Source organism: Sebastes umbrosus, chromosome 4 (genome assembly GCF_015220745.1).
Source record: "Sebastes umbrosus isolate fSebUmb1 chromosome 4, fSebUmb1.pri, whole genome shotgun sequence".
Classification (NCBI taxonomy): Eukaryota; Metazoa; Chordata; class Actinopteri; order Perciformes; family Sebastidae; genus Sebastes; species Sebastes umbrosus.
Genome location: NC_051272.1, coordinates 654739 through 677855, shown reverse-complemented (window position 1 = coordinate 677855; position 23117 = coordinate 654739). Strand labels below are relative to the sequence as shown.

The 23117-nt window shown below is 42.2% G+C and overlaps 2 protein-coding genes across 5 annotated transcripts in view; one reads left to right on the top strand and one right to left on the bottom strand.

Moving 5' to 3' along the window:
• The first annotated feature begins 353 nt into the window (after window positions 1-353).
• LOC119487407 (putative cation exchanger C521.04c) lies at window positions 354-13291 on the top strand. 2 transcript variants are annotated; one of them, XM_037768266.1, is made up of 21 exons: window positions 354-532; window positions 3344-3505; window positions 3595-3701; window positions 3793-3907; window positions 4459-4575; window positions 4965-5026; window positions 7984-8136; window positions 8278-8469; window positions 8554-8653; window positions 8749-8890; window positions 9072-9255; window positions 9345-9444; window positions 9679-9812; window positions 9916-9947; window positions 11196-11308; window positions 11812-11892; window positions 12016-12161; window positions 12237-12331; window positions 12404-12482; window positions 12574-12682; window positions 13153-13291. In XM_037768266.1, exons 1-21 carry the CDS (start codon window positions 463-465, stop codon window positions 13224-13226), a joined length of 2367 nt encoding a protein of 788 aa, XP_037624194.1. In that variant the 5' UTR covers window positions 354-462; the 3' UTR covers window positions 13227-13291. The 2 variants fall into 2 exon arrangements, with proteins under 2 accessions (XP_037624194.1, XP_037624195.1); XM_037768267.1 differs by lacking the exon at window positions 11812-11892 and having other exon boundaries at window positions 355-532.
• A 2371-nt stretch (window positions 13292-15662) lies between these two features.
• Window positions 15663-23117, bottom strand: part of LOC119487420 (kelch domain-containing protein 10-like) — a 10196-nt gene continuing 2741 nt past the window's right edge. For 2 of the 3 annotated variants that reach the window (XM_037768290.1, XM_037768292.1), the window contains 9 exons: window positions 22587-22679; window positions 22127-22348; window positions 19914-20068; window positions 19486-19634; window positions 19170-19254; window positions 18997-19063; window positions 18866-18913; window positions 18636-18775; window positions 17362-17747 (listed from right to left, as the gene is read on the bottom strand). In XM_037768290.1, the coding sequence (XP_037624218.1) occupies window positions 17538-17747; window positions 18636-18775; window positions 18866-18913; window positions 18997-19063; window positions 19170-19254; window positions 19486-19634; window positions 19914-20068; window positions 22127-22348; window positions 22587-22679 (1169 nt within the window). In that variant the 3' untranslated portion in view covers window positions 17362-17537. Of the gene's footprint in view, window positions 16488-17361; window positions 17748-18635; window positions 18776-18865; window positions 18914-18996; window positions 19064-19169; window positions 19255-19485; window positions 19635-19913; window positions 20069-22126; window positions 22349-22586; window positions 22680-23117 lie in introns of those variants that run through there. The other variant, XM_037768291.1, reaches the window with a different exon arrangement.

The following is a 23117-nucleotide window of genomic DNA, read 5'->3' as shown; positions in this document are numbered from 1 at the left end:
AAAATTTGTGATTAATTTGCAGTTAATCGTGATTAAATATTTGAATCGATCATTATTATTATTATTATTATAATTTATTTGTATTTATTTATTTATTTTAATTTTATTTATTATTCTGTTTGTGGGGTTGGTATGTTTGTGAGTCTGTCTGTAGAGGTTACTTTTTTTTTGTCTGTTTGTGATGAATCTTAATTCTAAAAATAAATTCTAAAAAAAAAATATATATATATATATATATATATATATATATTTTTATTTTTTATTTTTTTATTTTCCATCACTGCTTCAGTGTTGGTTTTCTGGTTTTCACCTTTAAAGCAGCTCAACCATCGTGGCCTACATTTCCCAGGATGCTCAGCGGTCTGATCCTCCCTGAATCAGTGCGTCTCTTCAGCAGCAGCGTGCAGACTGTTATTCAGACTGTTAGAGGACATCACGCAGCGGTGTGTTTACCGGGAGGAGATGTCTCTGTCGACGGGACTCAGTTCTGACAGCAGCAGCAGGAGGAGGAGACCGGCTGAGGATCCAGCAGGTGAGCAGCTGGAGGTTCTGGTTCTGGTTCAGCTTCAGAGCTCGTGTTGATTAGTAGCAGCCAGTGTTCCTCTGTTAACAGCTGAGACCTGTTCTCCATTTTAAACCCGTCAGCTGCGTGCACGTTAATAACCGGGAGATCTGACCGGTGCAGACACGTCCTATTGATTATTGATTATTGATCACAACCCAGTTCACTACTGCGTGTGTGCGCGCGGGTGTTTGCGCGCGCTAGTGTGCCCAAATGTCCACGTTAGAAGTGTGATAGGACATTATATATCTATTTTATTTAGTTTAGTGCTATGAGACAGACAAACTGCTTGTTTTATTTTATTTATATTATTTATTTTATTTGAAGAACTGTAACTTCTTACACTTTGCTAATGTATATCTATCTATCTACCTGTTCATACTGGGGCTGCAGCTCCTTTCAGGCTGGTGATTATTAAAATCGACCGTCACACTTTTCACAGATTACATGATGACATCTTCAGATTGTTTGTTTGGTTCAACCTCTAAAACACAAATAGGTTTCATCACTTATATATATATATATATATATATATATAAATTTATATAAAAACTAATATAAAACAGAGAAAAGCAGCAGTCCTCTCACTGGAGAAGCTGGAACCAGAGGAGGTTTGATATATATCTGCTTGATAAATGGAGTAAATGTTTAACTAATTATCAAAATAGTTAATTGATTAACTAATTGATTATAAGGATGCACCGATACCGACTCGAATAGCTGGATCGGATATCGGTGACAATGGGGCCGATCTATTACATTCAATTCTATGTTTATATACTAGATATATATTATATACTGTAATTTTAATTTAATAAAAAAAAAAATCATGTTCCTCCGGTGCTCCTAAAGGCATCTGCAGGACTTCACAGACCGGAGGGAAACGCTCTCTCAATGAAGTGACCTGTGATTGGTCAAAGTCTCCCGTCACCGGCTAGATGTTGTAAAGCCTGAAAACAGAGCCATGAGGAGGAGCAGAAGTCTAGTTCTCTCTCAGAACACTTCAATTACAATATGCTGAAAGGATATTATGCAATCTTTTGCCCAATGATGCAAAAAACATACTGACTGCTGCAGCTTTAACTCATTTCATGTATTGATTATTTAGGTAATAATAAACAAAAGAACAAAGTCTCTCATGATGAGTGCTGCTGGTGAAACCTCTGGCTACACAGCTCACTTTATGAGACCTTTGACCTTTTTTTAATCCCTATTCATTTATTGTGATCTTCCTCTTCTACACTGATGGACAAAACTATGAGTATTGATTTAAACTGGTGCTACAAAAGACCTCTTCTGTCACTAACACTGATAGATTTGTGCTTCAGGAAGCAAACACCTCAACAGAAAGAGGAACCAGAACCCGTCTCCAGAGTGAGAGAAGGCACCGCTTAAAAGGAGAAGTCACAACCACGGAGCCGGTCTCATGATGCCGGCGGTTTGTTGGTATTTATTCATTCATCGAGGCTCTCCATCGTGGAAGAGACGAACCCTGCAGATGAATGAATGAATGAATGAATGAATGAATGAATGAATAAAGGGCGTTTGTTTTTTTGCCTTTCACTTAATTAGTGTCATGCCTCTGGAGAACAAATCCAGCTGTTGTGAGGCTGGAGGCAGTAATCAGTTCAAAGATAGAGAGAGATGGAGTGATAGATGGAGAGATAGATAGAGAGAGGACAAACTAACTCCTAACGTCTGTTTTAGGTGTTCTGTTCATAACTGAAGAAGACATTATGCAGACAGTGTGGGGGACAATACTCGTGCCAATGTCGTCTTTTCTTCCAGTTTAACGTCCTTAAATCCCCGTAGAGAGTTGATGATTAAAGTCATGTGCTGTAATGAGTGCTGAGCATGTGATGCTCCGTTGCTGAAGTCCTAGAGGTCGAGGGTTTGGGGGGGTGATGATGATGATTTTGGAAGCAGTGTGTCTGTGACGTGTTTCAGCTGCGTCTCTAGTGATGGAGGTGAGATTCTGGGCGGTAACATGACTCAGCCTCTCTGACTGTAACTGACACGGACCAGCATCAAGTCGAGTGCACGTGGATGTCGTTCTCAAGACAAAGACTTGTTTGATTCCTTACATCCGTGTGGCAGTCTGAGATTCCTTATTATCTTTCTAATGTGGCTCGTTGGTCCGGGGCTCTGATTCTAGTTTAGGGTGTCAGAGATCCTGGTCTAGTTCCTGTAGGCCTCTTAAACCTAATCTTATCGTATCTTAAAGCTTCTGTAGGCAGTATATTTTTGGCATCATTGCACAATATGATGAAAGGCATAATAACCTTTCAGCATATTGTATTGAAGTGTTCTGAGAGAAAACTAGACTTCTGTTCCTCTTCATGGCTCTGTTTTCACGCCGCACCGTGGACAAAGGGCTCGCTGCGCCCTCTCTCCCCGCCGGGGACGGCCCACTGCTCCCGGTGCGACTGTCGACCAGGGCGGACTGTCCTCAGTGCCCTCCAACTGCGTCGTGCCCGCCAGGGGTCTGCGGCGATGTCAGCAACCCACCCGACCCGTCTTGAAACACGGACCAAGGAGTCTAACGCACGCGCAAGTCAGAGGGTGCAATTAAAACCCCGTGGTGCAATGAAACTGAGGGCCGGTGTGCGCCGGCTGAGGTGGGATCCCGGCCCCGCGGGGTCGAGCACACCACCGTAAAGTGATATCAGAGCTGTTTTGCGAGTGCGAGTACATGAGCACAGTATCGGACCCGATACTGGTATCAGTATCGGTGCATCCCTACTTTAAACATAAAACAGTTTCTTGTGTTTGTCATTGCAGACTTCCCGTGGGAACACGATGTCCAGACTAGTCACAATCATGAACAGAACCACGACCGGCTGTCTGGAGGTCCACACCCAACCAACTCAACAGACTCTCCATCTTCACATCACTCCACATGTCCTGCACTGTGCACAACTAAATGCATGCCTGCACATGCATGTGAGTACTGGGCACCCACTTAGTCTTTTAACAGCAATGCTGACATGTGTTCAGACATTTATTCATCACCGTGTCGCTGGTCCGTTTAGATCCGAGCCATCATGCCTGTGACGACAGCTGGGAGGAGATCCAAAGCAAGAGAACCATCAGAGCGGAGAACGAAGTGGAAGCCAACAAACTGGTCAACAACTACCGGGTAAGAAGACCAGATATTTCCCTATGCACATCTAAAGTGGTCTGACTGGCAGGACGGGTCATTAACACTCAGTATTTGGTGTTTGTGTCAGTTTGGTTTCAGGAAATGGAAGAGTCATGTGACGGAGCGGCCGTTTGAAGTCCGGTCGGAGGTGGTGAAGGAGCTCTACTCTGAGCTGAACGTCATTAAACCACATCCAGGTCCAGGTACGGGTCACAGTGCTGGAGGAGCGTGCACGGGTTGTGTCGGAGGATAATTCAGGTTTCTGATCGATGCGACGATCACGTGACTAATTCCTTTATTTGGAGGTGAAACCGAAAGCAAGCAGACCCAAAGTGAGGTGACCAGGTGTCCCACTTTACAGCATTCTTATCCCTTATTGTCCCACATATTGAGACGATGTCCCACATTTTCATCGGTGATGAAGTCATTTTGCAAATGGCAAGCTGTTTGGTATCATGGAGACATTACAGATAGTAACGCTGATATGTGATTGTAATGTTACGTCACTGTTTTGGCCGATGCCCGGGATGATTGCTCGCGCTGACGGAGTGCGAGCATGCACACGAGCAACAGGATGCGGACTGCAGTTCCCTTTACGGCCACTGGTGTCGTTAATAACAAGGGACTTCTGAAAGTTCCATATAGTACCTTTTAATAAAGCAGCATTATCCTTCTTTATATATAAATCACACAGAGACACGTTGTTCTTCCGTCAGCCTCTCTCTGATGACGTTGTCTGTCTGCTCGCTGTCAGGTCATCTCATCACATGTGGAAACGTGGCGTACGTGCTGCTCTTCGGTTGGTGGGTCTCTCTGGCGTATTTCCTGATCGGCCTGCTGATGTTCATCTCTATCGCCGGTGTACCGTACGGTAGGTAGAGATTAACCATCGTGAAAAAACATATCTAATTGTGATTATTTTGACGGATTTTACAATTTCAATATGATTTGTGATATTAGAGGGGATGATAATTTTTACATCATTATTCTCACTTAAAATGATTATGGTGTGATTTATGACGGGATGTGAACCAAACAAAGACGTTTTCTGAAGCCTGTAGAATATGATGTGTAGACCAGGACGTCTCTGCAGCACAATATTTAATTTAAAATGGTGTTTTGACACGTTTCACCTTTAACAAATGTTTGTTTCAATAAACTTTAGATTAATTGTGCAGCCCTGGTGGTAGGTGAGCCAATCAACAGATTAATGATGATATTTATTATTGTATATATTAATTATTCTCTCTCACTCTTTAGGAAAGCTGTGCTGGAAGTTGTCCTGGTACTTCCTGTGGCCGTTCGGCAAGTCGATCCACGAGGTAGAGTCTGAGTTCGGTTGATGTTTCAGATGTTCCTCCTGTCGTCTCTTTGGCTTTTAACTACTGAGTGAAATGAGGAACTAGTGAATCCGTCCATTTCCTCGGAGTCTCTCACAGACTCGTGGTCATGAAAGCAGACGGAGGTCTGCAACACTACACACTACAGCTGCTGCAACTCCTTATTGCACACACTGTACATCGCTGTGGTCGGAGGTGATGCTTCCGACCCCAGACAGTAATGCACAGTTCACACAGGAGGCAGATGTATTCCTAATAATAATAATAATAATATTACTTATTGTTGATAGCACTAGAACTGGCACTTAAACTCTTCCATAAACCCATAATGATAGTTCCTGTTTTCAGTGTTTGTTGTTTTTGAACCCTTCATCATTTTAGCTTCCTCCTACCTCTGACTATCTGGTCATCACAGTTTAGTTTGTAACTAATCGTGAATGTTTGCACGCACTACTGCCTGACTACGTAGCTGCTACGTGGCGGGGTAGTAGTAGCAGCGCGTGCATACGTTTTTTTATTTCAAAATAAAAATATTACAGCAAAGCCAAAAGTTATTTTGAATCCCATTTCAATGATCTCATGGTTAAGGTATTTTCATTTGTAATAGTATTTTAATAGTATTATATGTTTTTAAATTAATTTTATTTCATTTTTAAAAATATTCGCGTACCACCGGTGGTACACGAACCACAATTTGAGAACCACTGGATTAGTTGATTTAATCGACGGATCTGTAAGACTGAGTTTCTCCACAAAGCATCACTCAATAAATGTTGTTTACCAGAGACATGCTCATTAGTTTCTAGGAAAGAACTAGTTCAGCATTAAAAAATCTAATCAGCTAAAGAAATGTTAGTCAGCTAACAGGGGGCAGCCTTAGTCAACATTATATCAGTCTTTAGTATCACAGCACTGTAAAGCCTCTTCAGTAGACTGAGTAGATCAGCTCTGTTGTAGGAATGAAACTCCGGCTCCGAGCTGCAGAGTCCCGTTACGCTGTTCAGTTCAATGATTTGTGATAGAAGTCAGTCGGTGTTAAATTCCTCTTCCTATCCTAAAGTCACTTATGTCATTCCTCAAGAGATAATTTTAGGCCGTCTTTAGACTAGAAGATGCCTGAGGAGGTGGAGCGCCCTTTGACCTTTGACATCGGTGGTGCTGCAGGTTTCTGCCGCTTCTCCCTCCGTCCCAACTAGCAGAGCTAGTGCCACTAAAGAGTGGACACTCATTTCCTGTTCACAGTGTTGTTGTTTTTTTTTTACATTCTTTACCACTGTATTTTCATTTTATAGCTGTCTCTTTGTTTTTACACGGAATCTTACACCTTAAAACAAGGGGGGGGGGGGGGGGGGGGATAAAACAAAACAAGACTTCATCTTAAAATGTAATTTCAATTGGATTCAAAGAGAAAGGGAGGACACAGACTTAAACAATCCAAATAATTAAAATAAAATAAAGTAAATAAATTTAAATAAAAATAAATGTGGTAAGGGGTCGGAGGTCAGGGAGGGGGAGTGTGTTGTATGGGTGTGTGTTGTATGGATGTGTGTATGTGCTTAGAGAGATGACCTGGGTCAGGAAGACAGAGATACAAGTATGATCCAGGACATATAAGAATATTCAGATCACCGATCACTGTATTAGTATAATCATGGCTCCACCTTTTAATACATGTGTCTTTTTGGAGTCTTAGGGAATAGGTTATTTGTTCCATGTGGTAAATGTCCCATACCTTCTCAATCCATAAATTGTATGTTGGGGGCTCAGGTTTTAGCCACTTAATTGTGATATATTTAATTGCTGCTGTAAGCGTTATTTGTAAGAGATATTTTTTGGCTCTTCCATCAATGCCTTCTGGTATTGCTCCCAGCAGTGCCATTCTTGGATCTTTGGTGAAATTTTGGTCGAATACATCTTTGAGTGCCCGAAATACCTCTTCCCAAAATGTTTTTAATTTGGGGCATGTCCAAAATATGTGAATATGGTTGCCAATATGTGTACCACAATTTCTCCAACATTTATTTGAGTGTTTAGGGCCCATTTTAGCCACTGTTTCTGGTGTACGAAAGAATCTTGAAATCACTTTCCATTTGAATTCCCTCCAGGTATTAGAGTTGGTCACTAGATGTGCTTCGGTGCATATTTCTTCCCATATGTCCTGTGGTATGTCTGTATTCATTTCAATTTCCCATCTCCCTTTTATTTGAAGCGTATTGTTCAAATTCATGCCTAAAAATATTTGGTAAAAACAGCCTATAATTTTCTTATCCCCATTTCCTGTTTGTAATTTCATCAGGAACTCTTCAACTGGAGTGGGCTCCAGAACTTTATCCCATTCCTTATGTTTCGTTAGGAAGTCCCTTAATTATAGATATCGGAAAAAATCTGTGTTGGGAAGTATAAATTCCTCTCTCAACTGCTGGAATGACTTAAGTCTGCCATCCTTCAGGAGTTGGTGTAGGTTAGCGAGTCCATGTTCTGACCATTTTCTAAATCCTTTATGACATTGTGTTGTTTTGACAACAAATTTGATTATTGATTAATCATTTCATTTATCTATGAAGCGTCAAACAGCCAAAACAGCCAAAGCAGCCAAAGCAGCCAAAGCAGCCAAAGCAGCCAAAGCAGCCCTCCAGCTTCTCTAACATGAACATTAGTTGGTGTTAAAGCTCCATAAACGGGACGTCTTTGGTTTTTGGGCCGTTGATCAGATAAAACACACTGATGCATGATGGGAATTTTTAATTATTTTCTCACATTTTAAACACTAAATAATGAATAACTTGAGAGAATATCAGACAGATCAATCCAAACTGTAAATAGCAGTTGGTTGCAGGCAGCCCTTGTGAATGTGAAGTGTAAAGTTGTTGCTCTGATGAATCAGAAATAACTTTAATAACTAATCTAATAACACGTTTCCTCTGGTTGTGTTTCTCCAGATTGGAAACACGTTGAGGAGATGTTGTGAGGAAGCTCCAGACTGTGAGTGTAACGTTCAGACGACAGACGATAACTCGCCGGTTCTGCTGCCTTCGCCCACAGAGGTGCCGATCCCAGAGCTGCCAGGACGACCTCTACGCTCTCCCTACTGGGTAACGTCACGCACACGCACACGCACACGCACACGCACACGCACACGCACACGCACACGCACACGCACACCTTATTTATGGACGACTGATCAACTTATGCTACATTGAAATCTAAAGATATTGTTTCTCTGTGTTGCGTAGCGTCGTTTCTCTACCTACGTGTGGCTGCTGCTGGGATATCCTCCTCTGGTGGTCATCCACTCGCTGGCCTGCTTCCTGTCCTGGATCCTGGTCTTCACCATCCCCGTCTGCAAGATGAACGCTCGCACGCTGGGTGTCATCCTTCTGCTGGCTCCCGAGGACGTCTCCGTGTCCACCTACTCACAGAGGAAGGCAAGGGAGAGATTTAATAAGGACCCCCCCCCCCCAGACCATAAACCTGGAGGTGTCACTCAGTGTTGGTTTCTTTGTGTTTAGCATCAGGTCTACGAGAGCCGAGCGCTGCTGTGCTGCTACCACGCCGTCAACTGGTACTACTACAAGTACACTGTTGATGGGATCAATGTGTTCGCCGTCAGTATCCTTCACCGGCGTGTACGTGAAGTACGTGTGTGTGTGTGTGTGTGTGTCATATGAAGACCTTTACGTTATCGTCTTTAACCCCCGTCTCAGACCTCCTCCCTCTGGTAATCATTGCTCTGGTAATCGGATATATTGACAGAGAGAACCAGTACGCCAGCTCCAACGCCAAGTTCGCCATCGCAATCTGCTCCATCATACCTCTGTCTTATTATATCGGGATGGGCATCGCCAGGTGAGCTGAGAACAACTGGACTATGATTAAATGAATGTGATGTTGACCATCATATGATGTTAAATAATAATAATAATAATAATATAAATATTAAATGAATGTGATGTTTTGATGAGTTACAGATTTACTCACAAAGCAGCGTCTGATGTTGACCGTCGATCGTTTTTTCTGACTCTTGCAGCATCTCAGCACAGAGTAACTTTGCGGTGGGCGCGGTGGTGAACGCCACCTTCGGCTCCATAACGGAGTTGACCTTTTACGTCACAGCCCTGCTCAGAGGTCACCGGGCCGGCAACCCGTGTCTGCAGGAGGTCGTTAAAGCAGCGCTGACCGGCACGCTGCTCGGCTGCATCCTCTTCATCCCGGTGAGCCGTCCTGCATCATTCACATCACATTTCACAGCTTTCAACAGTGCAGTGTGAATGAGGCTCCGTGCTCTGTGTTGTTCTCTCAGGGCGTCTGCATGATCATCGGCGGGCTGAGACACAGCGAGCAACGATTCAACAGTCGCTCTACAGGAGTCAGCTCCGCGTTGCTCTTCATCTCTGTAGGAGGCAAGTATCTGATAGATGTGTACTGTACGCCATCATCTACCCATTTATCTCTTTTTTATAGAGTTTTATATAAGTAATTTTCTGGAGAATACAAAGTCTGATGTTCAGAGATATTCAATCAATAAAGATGTAGATTATTTCAATAATGTTCATACATAAATCAGATATTGATGTTCAGGTGATGGTTTAATCTGTTTCTGTCTGTATGTAAAAGATGTTTTTTGTGGTTGGCAGGTGTGTTCGCCCCCACGTTGTTCTCCAAGGCTTATGGAAGTCTGGTGTGTGACGCCTGCACCAACTACACCGGAGGAAACGGCACGAGCAACGGCAGCGGGCCGTTCGTCTGCCACGACTGTCACTACGATCTGGTCAGCATCATCAGTCTCATCCTAACAAACACATTATAACAAACAGTATACGACTCACATACACCGTCTGATGTATAATGTCTTCTTTCTTTTTTATCAACAGAACAACGGGACTTTGTTCCACAACCATGTTGAGTAAGAATATTTCTTTCATTTATATACTGACTGTAATAAAAAGACTCTTTTTGGAAACTCCTCTTGTTGGTACGTTTAAAGGTGCTGCTTAATTTTCAGCATAATAGTAATTATAATAATAATCATAATCATAATAATAATAGTAGCAGCAGCAGTACTAGTAGTAGTAGTAGTAGTAGTAGTAGTAGTAATAGTAGTAGTAGTAGCGGTAGTAGTAGTAGTAGTAGTAATAATAGTAGTAGTAATAGTAATAGTAGTAGTAGTAGTAGTAGTAGTAATAATAGTAATAGTAGTAGTAGTAGTAGTAATAATAGTAGTGGTAGTAATAATAGTAATAGTAGTAGCAGTAGTAGTAGTAGTAATAGTAGTAGTAGCGGTAGTAGTAGTAGTAATAATAGTAGTAGTAGTAGTAATAATAGTAGTAGTAGTAGTAGCAGTAGTAATAGTAGTAGTAGCGGTAGTAGTAGTAATAATAGTAATAGTAGTAGTAGTAGCAGTAGTAGTGGCAGTAGTAGTAGTAATAGTAGTAGTAGTAGTAGCAGTAGTAGTAGTGGCAGTAGTAGTAGTAGTAGTATAGTAGTAGTATAGTAGTAGTAGTAGTAGTAGTAGTAGTAGTAGTAATAATAGTAGTGGTAGTAATAATAGTAATAGTAGTAGTAGTAGTAGTAGTAGTAATAGTAGTAGTAGTAATAATAGTAATAGTAGTAATAGTAGTAGTAGTAGTAGCAGTAGTAGTGGCAGTAGTAGTAGTAATAGTAGTAGTAGCAGTAGTAGTAGTAGTAGTAGTAGTAGTAGTAGTAGTATAGTAGTAGTATAGTAGTAGTAGTAGTAGTAGTAGTAATAATAGTAGTGGTAGTAATAATAGTAATAGTAGTAATAGTAGTAGCAGTAGTAGTAGTAATAGTAGTAGCAGTAGTAGTGGCAGTAGTAGTAGTAATAGTAGTAGTAGTAGTAGCAGTAGTAGTAGTAGTAGTAGTAATAGTAGTAGTAGTAGTAGCAGTAGTAGTAGTAGTAGTAGTAGTAGTGGCAGTAGTAGTATAGTAGTAGTATAGTAGTAGTAGTAGTAGTAGTAATAGTAGTAGTAGTAGTAGCAGTAGTAGTAGTGGCAGTAGTAGTATAGTAGTAGTATAGTAGTAGTAGTAGTAGTAGTAGTAAAAGACCAGAGGCAAATAAGCTCCAACCTGCCGAGCTACCATGTTGTCTGTTGAGTTTCTTCTTCTCTCATTAACTGTGTGTTGTCGTCACCAGGCCGCTGGTGTTCACCGTGTCGATCCTCCTGCCGGTCGCCTACTTCATCGGTCTGATATTCACGCTGAAGACGCACTCCCACATTTATGATATCCACGTTGGAGAAGGACAGGGTACGAGTCTCTGTCGGGGATCACAGTTAAAGGGAACGTTCGGGTGTTTCTCAGTGAGGTTGTATGAGGTACTTATTTCCATAGTCGGTGTATTACCTCCAGTAGATGACGGTCGACACGCCCCCAGTTTAGAGAAACAGACAGGAGTACCGACGCAGGAGCAAAGCGATGCATTTTAGCCACCTAACAGAAACAACTTTGGTGTTTTAAAGAGTTAGTTTGGTTTCAACCAAAGTCACAAAACAACAACAAAAACTAACTAACTGACCGAGGCGGCGGTAGAGCAGCAACTCACCGTGTTCTGAGAGGTAAAATTACTGTTTTTGTCAACGGAGTCTGGTGGTTTTGAAGAGAGCAGAGATAACGGCTTCAGTTCCTCGTCAGAAAGGGCGACCTGACGGCGAGGTAAAGTGGCGAAAACATTCTAAATATAGCGTACACTTAAACTGATAATGATCTTTTTAGGTGTCTAAAATCTGTTTTGCTGCCGGCCCCGTCCACAGCAGTACGTTGCTTTGCTCCTGCGTCGGTAACTTCTGTCTGTTTCTCCAAACTGGAGGCGTGCCGACCGTCATCTACTGGAGGTAATACACCGACTATGGAGAAGTAGCTCACATCTCTTTAATGGCGAACACTAAATTGTACCTTGCATTATCCCACTACAGGACAGAGAACAGTTGTGTAATGCTAACCTGATCTGTGTGCAGTGACGGGCCACCACGGAGCCGTGGTCCACTGGTCCCGCTGGAGGTCTCTGGTCATCCTCATCATGGCCACTGTGCTCACGTCCGCTTGTGCCGATCTCGTCACCGAGCACATCCAGCCCATCCTGAATCAGCCCAACGTCTCTCAGGTCAGGACGGACATCTGAGCAGTCAGTTATTCCCGTTTCCTCCGGCGGTGCTAACGTCCGTCTCTCTTCCTCCAGTACTTCATCGGGGTGACGGTTCTCGCGATGGTTCCTGAGATCCCAGAGATCGTTAACGGGATCCAGTTTGCTCTCCAAAACAACATCAGTCTCAGGTAAATCCCATCTTATTAAAAAAGGTATTTAAAAAGTGACGTCTGAATCTAAATGATGTTTTGTTCTTTCAGCCTGGAGGTCGGAGGCTGCATCGCTGTTCAGGTCTGCATGCTGCAGATTCCCATTCTGGTCTTATTTAACGCCTTCTATGTAAGACACACCTTCATATATATATATTATAAATCATATTCTAACATTAATACTGTTTGATAGTTTCTGTAATCGTCCCTCTGTTGGACAGGATGTGGGATTCGTGCTGCTGTTCAGTGACCTGCACCTTTGGGCGAGCATCTTCAGCGTCATCCTGGTCAACTACATCTTCATGGACGGCAAGTCGGATTATTTTCAGGGTGAGTTTAGTTTGTTTTAACATTTTTACAGTTTAATTAGAGATAGAACAGCCTTCATTGGCAATATACCGGGATTGACGATATCTGTGATATTTAACAATGTAATATTGATATATTAATAGTTTATACACGTTAATATTGTGTAACAAGGCAGAAGTGAGCATCCCCCCCACTCACTGCTTGATCCCTACTAAAGTAGGACCAAAGCTTTTACCCTTTAGGAACTAATGGATTTAGTCTATTGAGCAGAATCAAGCTCGTTATCAGCTCACCTTCCTCAGGATGAAGTCAGTAGAAGACAGGTACGGTCTGTGTTGTCGATGCTCTCCAGCTTTAAACCACTTCATTACTTGATTGTATTTCAATTGAAATGTAAATCCAGTACGGTGGTTTTATAGAAGGTAATCTTCAGGGATCACATCTGGTTTAACCCGATGACGTCTTATTTCCTGTCTCCTCCCCCCCTCCAGGTACAGCTCTGGTGATCGTCTACCTGATTCTGCTGGCGATGTATTACTTCGCTCCGTCTCCAGCCGGCTGCTGACCGACGACACTCTGCAGCCAAAGTTACACTCTTTTTTTTTTTTTTAAAGCCTGAACGTGCAAATTCAACACGACTCCACGTTGATGAGATTTTATCTTTTTATATAACTAGGTCAGGGGTCAGGGGTCAGAGGTCAGCAACCTTTACTATCAAAAGAGCTATTTTAGGCAAAAAAATTCTGTCTGGAGCCGCAAAACATTTGCAGTGAGGTATTGGGGCCACATTGAGGGGAGAAAAAAATCGGAGATTTCGAGAATAAAGTCACAACTTTACGAGAAAAAAGAAAATAACACGTAAAATGACTACTACTATACAGATACACTCACCGGCCACTTTATTAGGCACACCTGTTCAATTGCTTGTTAACACAAACAGCTAATCAGCCAATCACATGGCAGCAGCTCAATGCATTACGTCATCTAGACGTGGTGAAGACGACTTGCTGAAGTTCAAACCGAGCATCAGAATGGGGAAGAAAGGGGATTTAAGTGACTTTGAACGTGGCATGGTTGTTGGTGCCAGACGGGCTGGTCTGAGTATTAAACAGCTGATCTACTGGGATTTTCACGCACAACCATCTCTAGGGTTTACAGAGAATGGTCCCAACAAGAGAACAGATCCAGTGAGCGGGGGTTGTGTGGACGGAAATGCCTTGTTGATGTCAGAGGTCAGAGGAGAATGGGCAGAGTGGTTGGAGATGATAGAAAGGCAACAGTAACTCAAATAACCACTCGTTACAACCAAGGGATGCAGAATACCATCTCTGAACGCACAACACGTCCAACCTTGAAGCAGATGAAGACCACCCGATACTAGCAAGGTGTACCTAATAAAGTGGCCGGTGAGTGTATATACTAATAGTATGACTTTATTCTCTAAATCTCAGATTTATTATTTTTCCTCTATGTGACCCTAATACTCCGTCGTACCATAGACCTACAACAAACTATAAATAAAAATGAAAACGTAAACAATAAAACAGTTATTCATTTCCACTAATGTTTTTAAAAAGTCCACAAGGAGCCGCTGGAGAGGAGCTGAAGAGACTCCGTGGCTCCGGAGACCCCTGGTCTAAGTGATGGTGTGAATCCTGATATGAGCCTTTTAAGTGTTTTATTTCTCGTGCTCTTTCCTAAATAATACAACTTAAAAAAACCTGAACATTTTAACTCAGGTAGGGACTTCTTGTTGTTGTTGTTGTTGTTGAATATGTATATTACTATTGTAAAATGTACAGTTTGTAAGCTAACATACTGAACTATGTGTCCTCAGACTCAGAACGTCTAAACTGTATTTTTACAATACAAAAGAATATTATAATGTAAAGTATCTGCACTAATGCTATTTTGTTGAAAAGGTACTGTTGTAGTATATTTTGTATACTTTTTAACTCCAACATGTCTGTTAGAGATATATAATGATAAACCCTGTGGCATGGCTGGCTGTGCAATAACTGAAGAACATCTGTCAATACAACATTTTGAAAAACTGGCTGTCGGCGTTTTTATTGTTTGTACAGACGAGTTTTATAAAACATAATAATGTACATTACAGCCATGATTGCTTTTGAGGAGACATTCACCTTTTCCCCCAGAGAGTTTATGTAAAGTGACATCATGCACACCGTAACCGACATGCACGAGATTCATAACATCGAAGAATGATGCAAATATAAACATCTGGATGTCAAGCGAGGCAGCAACATTTAGGTTTCAGTCCGAGCACGTAGTGAAGCTGTGTCTTCATAATAAGATATAAATAAGGCCGTAACATGTCAAACAGAAGAACGTTTTGAATGTGAAAATGGGAATTAATAAGTTGTAGATGAGCTAGCTCGGTTAACGTGAGCTAAAATGCTAATATTCAGATTCAAGGTAGGTTGAGTGGATACGAGCTGCTGGGAGCGTTACTGCAGTACTTCAGATTTAACCGTGACGTCGTCTCGGCGTTCAGAAATCTGACAATTTGGCGATGGTGAATGTTTGCGGAGCTCTTCAGACTCGGTCTGATCACAGTATTTCATATCCTGAGTTCACCTCACATCCTCTACCTGCCACTTATTTAAAGGTCCCATATCAGCTCATTTTCAGGTTCATACCTGTATTTAGTGTTTCTACTAGAACATGTTTACATGCTGTAATGTTAAAAAAAAAAACTTATTCTCCTCATACTGTCTGCCTGAATATACCTGTACCTATACCTCTGTCTGAAACACTCCGTTTTAGTGCATTTCAACGGAATTGCGTTGCTAGGCAACAGCTTGGGTCCATGTTTACTTCCTGTCAGCTGTTATTTACATCCACTGCAACAGGAAATAAACTGGGACACATTTAGAATGTTTATGTTTAAAACCGTGTAATGGTCCAAATATTGTATATTTGTGACATCACAAATGGACAGAAATCCTGACGGCTTGTTTCAAACAAAATTTCTGAATACGGGCTGTGTGTGTTTCTCCGTTTATTGAGCGTTTTGATAGTTTAACAGTATTTATAAAGCACTTAAACCGTAAGCACTTACGACATGAAAATCTCACTTTTTACAATATGGGACCTTTAAGTACGACGGCACTACGTTCTCTGAAGAACCGAGACCAAGAGTTAAAAACAAAAATGCAGCCTGTAACAGTAGAAACGGGTCAGATGGAGTTGAGGCTAAAAGTGGGAAATAAAATTAAAAAAAGGAAATCAGGTGAAAAAGAAAAGCAGCTCCACGTTCTGCTACAACTCAAAGTCTGGTAATAAAATCAAACAGCAGCACAGTGATTACAATAAATAGGTAAAAATGTGTGTTTATAAGTTAATGAAAAATCTTTAGCTGCAAGCGGCGTCTCCTGATTAATCATGAGCAGGAAGGTTCATGTGGAGAACACCAGGTACATCACATGAGGAAACAAACAGTTCAGAGAGCAACGAACAAATCATCTTAAAAAGATCAATGTGACATTTTGGAAATTCAAAAGGCACCAAATGTAGAAATGAAAAGGCTCGAGGAGCGTCACTGTGGAGCGACGGGTTCTAACTTACTAATGGAAGAGGCACTAGAAGATTCACAGTGATGCCACGTCACAGATGTTTAAAGAGGCTTTTGGGTTTTCATCTGATCACGAGGCCTCGATGTGAGCAGTGAAGGGGAACGTCTAACCTACAGGATGTCACAGTGGGCGTAGCAGCAGCAGCAGCTGACTGAACGTGCGTCAAAGATGGCGACGGCGTGCGACGCATCGTCACTTCAGCAACAGTGAAAGGAGTTGATCTCAGTCTAAAATGACGCAAGCAGAAGGAACACTCAGTGTGTCTTTCTAGAAGTGATCTTCGGAACTAGAGGTGCTAATTTAGAAAAATGTTCTTACCCGATAACCGACCCTCGTTAACCGATTATTAACCGGTAACCCACAAGATTTGTGCCTCGCATGCAGTGGCGTGCCAGCTGCAGCGTATGAGGACAATAGACACTCTGTCCGGATTAACGATAGCGATTACCCAACATACAGTGTGTGTGTTTGTGCTACGTTAGCAGCTGCTAGCGTTGCAGGTGGCTCCGTGCTCGCTGTAGTCACACACATACGCTCTGTCAGCGCGGAGTAACTTTATCGAGTTTCAGACCAACTGTGTTGTCGGTGGCGTTCTAGCTGTGAACGTAGGTGTAGCAGACAGTGTGTGTACCGTTTATTTGTCGGTGAATAAATTCTATGAGGCTACAACTCCTCCGCTCAACGAGCTATAGACGGGAGACAACTTCCTGTATCTGTAACGCCGGCTCAGACTCTCTTAAGGTGGACCAGCTTTTCTCCTTTAAGTGACGAGTTTTTCTCAGCTTTTTAATGAATTATTAAAATTTCTTTCAACCATTTTAACCGATAGCGTTAATCGGTTAAAATGCTTAATGTCGGTTAACGGTTAAACGGTTAATTATTGACATCCCTATTTGGAACATTTAACTATTCCTGCTGATGCTCCACAAGTCCCTGTGACAGTGACGTGTGGTAAAACCATTAAGAACAACAACTGGGGAATGCACTATAGTGGAGCCAAGATGTCGAGAGCGAAGCAGGAGAAAGAAACGGTGATTCTGGCGTCCACGCTGAGGCATGCAAACGCAGATCTGACCTATCGTACAGGGAGACTAAAGATTGCACTTTGCTTTTAAAAAAAAAAACAAAAAAAAACGTACATTTCCATAAAACTAAAGTTAAAAGGCATTCAGTTTTTCATCATCTGACATTTTTGTCCTTTCAGGAACTGGTTCATCATCAGTGATTTTAGAGTCAGTGCTGTTCGATCACGTACCGCTTCCTTCAGTCTCTTCAGTCTATTTGAGCCGCTGGATTAGTGAGTGCGTCAGGCCCATGCTGAGCAGCTGCAGGCTGGACATCTGGGCTAAGTGAGGGAACGTTTTCAGCAGTTTCTCCCAGGTCAGGTCCAGCAGGCTCGGCACCACCAACCACACTTTGTACAAAGAGCCCGTCCTCCTGTTGCCAGACATGTTGACGACGCCGCCGTGGATGTACATGCAGCCGGCCTGAAGGAGAGGAACAGTGGAAGACATTACAGCTGCAACAACTAGTTGATTAATCAATTAGTCAATCAACAGAAAATTAAACTGTTTTGACATTCGATTAATCGTTTAAGTCTCAACAATCCAACGACCCGCCGGCCGCTACGCCGTCTTCCAGAGGCTTTACCAGGATCCGTTTTACAGCCAGCTTGTCGGGAAGAATAAATAATGCTGCGAAGTTACACTAAAGTTTGGTGAGGAAAAACTGGCATCGCGATTTTCCAAAGGGGTCCCTTGACCTCTGACCTCCAGATGTGTGAATGTGAATGGGTTCTATGGGTACCCACGAGTCTCCCCTTTACAGACATGCCCACTTAAAAGTCTGAAAATGTCTGAAAAAAATGTCCTAACAATTTTCAAAAAAAAAGTCTGAAAAATATCCCAAAAATGTTAAAGAAAGGTCTAAAAATTATCCAAAAAATTGTCTAAAAAAGTCTGAAAGAAGTCTGAAAAATGGCCATAAGTAAGGCAGCAAAAAAGTCAGATACTGGTATCATAGTAAACTATAAAACCTGATGAATCCATCGGTACCAACCATGTCAGACTAGCTGTTCATGAAGGAGGTTAAATAACGCTCCAACCTTACACTAAATTTTGGAGAGGAAAAACTGTCATGTCCATGTTCAAAGGGGTCCCTTGACCTCTGACCTCCAGATGTTTGAATGTAAATGGGTTCTATGGGTACCCACGAGTCTCCCCTTTACAGACATGCCCACTTTATGATAATCACATGCAGTATAAATGTGTTATTGTCTCCTATTCCTTAATGGTGTATCTGAATATTTCTGCATCCTGGGGTCCCTAAACAGAAATCTGATGTTGACACACGAGTGTGAGTGATGATTGACTAACCGGAGTGACGGCAGCACAGTGGAAGTAGGCCGGTTCTGGCATGGCGGCGGGCAGCTTGGTCCACTGAAGTGTCTGCAGGTTGATCTTCCACAGGTCGGAGAGGATCAGCTCTCCGTTATAACCTCCACATATAAACACCTCTGGAGGTAGAAACAGAGACGTGGTTACAAAACAACAACATTTATCTCAGCCAGATGTGTCCAGATGCTGCTGTGTGAAACACTCCTCACCATCTTTGACCTGCACACAGCTGTGACAGCGGCGGGCAGCAGGATATCCTGTCATGATAATAACAAAGAAAGAAAATTCAATGTGTGGTCTTCAAATACCTTATTCAGATAATACAAAGCTAATAACTCACCTAGTCTCTCGTGAGGTCTGGTGACCATCTCCTCCCAGGAATTTGTCTCCAAGTTATATGCATGAATCTGAAAAAGACAAATAGATTATAGATGTATTACAGATTATAGTATTATAGATGAAGGAGTAACTCTCTGTTCTTCTGTTAGACTTTGATGTGCTCGTTCATCTCACCTTGTCCAGAGGATAAGACGTCCAGGAAGTTCCTCCTCCTAAGATGTAGATTCTCTGTCCATCATGAGCTAGTTCATGTCTGTACCTGTAAAATCATACATTCATATTCAGCATTAAGAATTATTTATTTCCATGGCCTAGTAAAGTTCAATCAATATTTAAATCATTATATTATAATTATATTATTAGCTCCTCTCTCTCAAAGCCAGAAACCAGAGAAGTAAGTCTCAAACTTGTGATGTCATCGGGTATAAAGTCTGGAGCTGCTGTATAGACGGTATATAGACAACTGATTTCGGGATGTTTGACCTCTGACCTCTCTTCCGGTAGATCTGAGGGGGCGTTGTTGGGTTTGAGGTGGGTCCACTCTCTGGTGGTCAGGTCCAGCCTGTGCAGGTCGGTGCTGTAGAGGTAGCCCGTCGTCCCGCCGAACACATAGAGGTAGCCATTTATGATGACCATCGCCTGGAAACGGAGAATACTTATAGAGGTTTGTTGGGGTGATACACAGCTACATAGAGAAGAGTAGATCTCTGAATAGATGAAGACAGAGAACAACATTTTGGTGGATACTGTTGGGTCTCTAAACTATGGTGTACGGTCATAGACCTGCTCTATATATAAAGCGTCTTGAGATAACTTCTGTTGTGATTTGACGCTCTACAAAAATAAATTTAATTGAATTGAATTGAACATTTTAGGACTTTCTATCTGAAGCAGCGATAAAGAGACAAACACCGGTACCTGTCCGTAGATCTTGTTGGGTTTCTTCCCTCTGCAGTTCAGCAGGTTCCATCGTTTGTACTGAACGTTGCAAACATGGACTTCGTTACCGTTGTTTTCACCAAACGGGATCCCGGTGCCACCGAATACAAGCAGATTGTTACCATGTAAAACAGCTGAGAGAGAGAGACGGAGACAGAGACAGAGGCAGAGGGACAGAGAGAGAGAGAGAACACAGTAAGTCTCTACTACAGTTTAACATCTAGCTTAGAATCCCTGATAAAGTTGGTTCAGATCTACGGGACTATTTCCCTCCCTGAAGCTTTGAGCTGCAGCTTCAACAGCATTAAAGATCTCATGTGAACTTTGGATCACTATTGACAACAGAGATGTCAAAGTTTTGATGAATTGGACTCCATGTTGTTTGTAGCTCACGTTTCTACCAGCATGTATATGATGCATGCCGTGGGCCAGCGGGTGACGTGATACACTTCTATACACTCCTGCAGCACTCAACACTCAACTCACAACTAAAGTTTTGCAACTGTTTCATAACTTAGGAGAGTTTTTTCTTTTTGTCTCACTCATCAGAATGAACTAAAGAGTGAACATTTGGCTTTAAATCACTTCAGTCAGTCAGGTTCCTGCAGAGAGACGACTAATCTGGTTACTTAAGAGCATGTAAACACACTGATTGTTTGCAGTGTGTCAGACAACTGACAGTTTTCTTGTCAACAAAGTTTCTGTTTACATTCAGTGTTACTCACCTAAACTCTGTGTGTGGATCTCGAGCTCTAACAAACATTTGCTTCCTCATAAAACATTTAGAAAAGCAGATTTTATGTATGAAGTTTATGTTCATCTATATCTATAGATAGATATAGATATCTCTATATATATATCTCTCTATATATATAGAGAGATATAGATATATATATCTATATCTCTCTATATATCTATAGAAGATAGATCTATAGATATATCTATAGATATATCCATAGATATATATATCTATGGATATATCTATAGATAGATATCTATCTATATATATATAGATCTATATAGATCTATATATCTATATATATATAGATCTATATAGATATAGATCTATATATATATATAGATATATAGATAGATAGACATATAGATCTATAGATATATAGATCTATATATCTATGTAGATATATAGATATATAGATATAGATGAACAAACTTCATACATAAAATCTGCTTTTCTAAATGTTTTATGAGGAAGCAAATGTTTGTTAGAGCTCGAGATCCACACACAGAGTTTAGGTGAGTAACACTGAATGTAAACAGAAACTTTGTTGACAAGAAAACTAAGTCAGTTGTCTGACACACTGCAAACAATCAGTGTGTTTACATATATATATATATATATATATATATATATATATATGCATTAGCAGACTTCGTCTTCCCTGCCTTTCTTGGTGCATTGCAGTATTTCTTGGTGCATTTCTGCCACCTGCAGATCAGTGGAATAGGTTGTAACTAGGGATGCACCGATACCTGATACCAGTATCAGGTATCAGTTCCATTACTGTGCTCATGTACTCGTACTCGCAAAACAGTTCCGATACAATGGCACCGATACCACTTTACTGCAGCGTGACGTTAACCTCTAGTCACCATCTTTCGGGTCCTATCGCACTCACTCACGCTCCACCTCCCCGACGGTGCAGGCGAGACGAACCGGTGGTGCGCCCTCACTTTCATTGCACCACAGGGTTTTGCTTGCACCCTCTGACTCGCGCGTGCGTTAGACTCCTTGGTCCGTGTTTCAAGACGGGTCGGGTGGGATGCAGACATCGCCGCAGACCCCTGGCGCCTTTTACGTGGGCCGAGCCCCGATCTGGGGGCAGTTCGCCCCGAGCCTTTCCAAGCCGGCCTAGAGCCGGTCGCGGCGCACCGCCTCGTATGCGGGACTCCCCAGCCTGCCGTGTGTCGCTCACACCCTCCAGCTGGCTGTTAACGAGGGTCTTTAAGCACAGAATAGTACTCGTATCGGTACTCGGTATCGGCGAGTACCCAAATGTAAGTACTTGTACTCGGTCTGAAAAAAAGTGGTATCGGTGCATCCCTATGTGAAACCATTGGCAGGAATGTGTACTGCGTCACCTGCGTGCAAATACTCCATAAAACCAGACCCTCCGTAGTCCTTTTAGTGGTCATAAACTCCACAGGGGGCCTTTAAATAAATGAATCCTTACCCGACATAGAGGCCAGCTCTGTGGGCATGTAACCCTCCGTGCGAACCTGCTGCCAGGTGGCTGTGGCAAAGTGAAACCGCCAGAGCTCCCTGAAGAGAGGGTAGTCTTCATTATCTGACCCGCCCGCCTCCTCAAAGTCTGGGTTGTATCCTCCGAACACGTACAGGTTGGTGCTGTCTGCAACACAGCGGTGTCCGCTGCGGGCGGGGGGGACACAGTGTCCTGTAGGGTTAGGACAGAATATTAGAGCCCCTGATGTAGACGGAGAAGGGGATGATGTAACTAAAGAACATCAGCATAAATATCAGACAACACAACGCTGAAATACTGCAGGTGAAAGAGACGGTGGGTTTTACAACTCTACAATTACAGGATGTATTTAACAGGAGCGGGATCACTCAGTCAGTTTTTGTTTTCGAGGGTAAAACAGTGTGTTGGGGAGGTCGTGTACTTTCAGCACCTTCTCTCAGAAACCTGTTGGGGATCCGCAGGTTGGGGCAGGAAGGGGAGAAGATGCGTCGAGCCTGAAGCCAGCGAGCCCGCTTCTTAGAGCCTGTCAATCAATCACAGACAAAAGATCATAAAGGACTCAGAGAGACAGAAACATGACTACATTAAGGCTGCAGTAGTCAGTATATTTTTGGCATCATTGGGCAGACATCCCATAATAACCTTTCAGCATATTGTAATTTAAGTGTTCTGAGAAAAAAAAAGACTTCTGCTCAGTGGTCACATGACTGAAGCACAGCCAATAGGAACGCTCTCTCTCTCTGAACTGACCTGTGATTGGTCAAAGTCTCCCGTCACGGGCTAGATGTTCTAAAGCCTGAAAACAGAGCCATGAGGAGAGCAGAAGTCTAGTTCTCTCAGAACACTTGAATTACAATATGCTGAAAGGTTATTATGGGATGTTTGCCCAATGATGCCGAAAATATACTGACTACTGCAGCTTTAAATGGAGGTCAACCATTTATTATCACTATAACTCCAT

Excerpts from the sequence above, each read along its gene's own strand:
- LOC119487407 (XM_037768266.1), top strand. The coding sequence starts at position 463 with ATGTCTCTGTCGACGGGACTCAGTTCTGACAGCAGCAGCAGGAGGAGG. Across the intron at positions 3,506-3,594 it reads ATGCATGCCTGCACATGCAT|ATCCGAGCCATCATGCCTGT; the intron begins GTGAGTACTGGG and ends TGGTCCGTTTAG. Across the intron at positions 11,893-12,015 it reads CCGACCGTCATCTACTGGAG|TGACGGGCCACCACGGAGCC; the intron begins GTAATACACCGA and ends ATCTGTGTGCAG.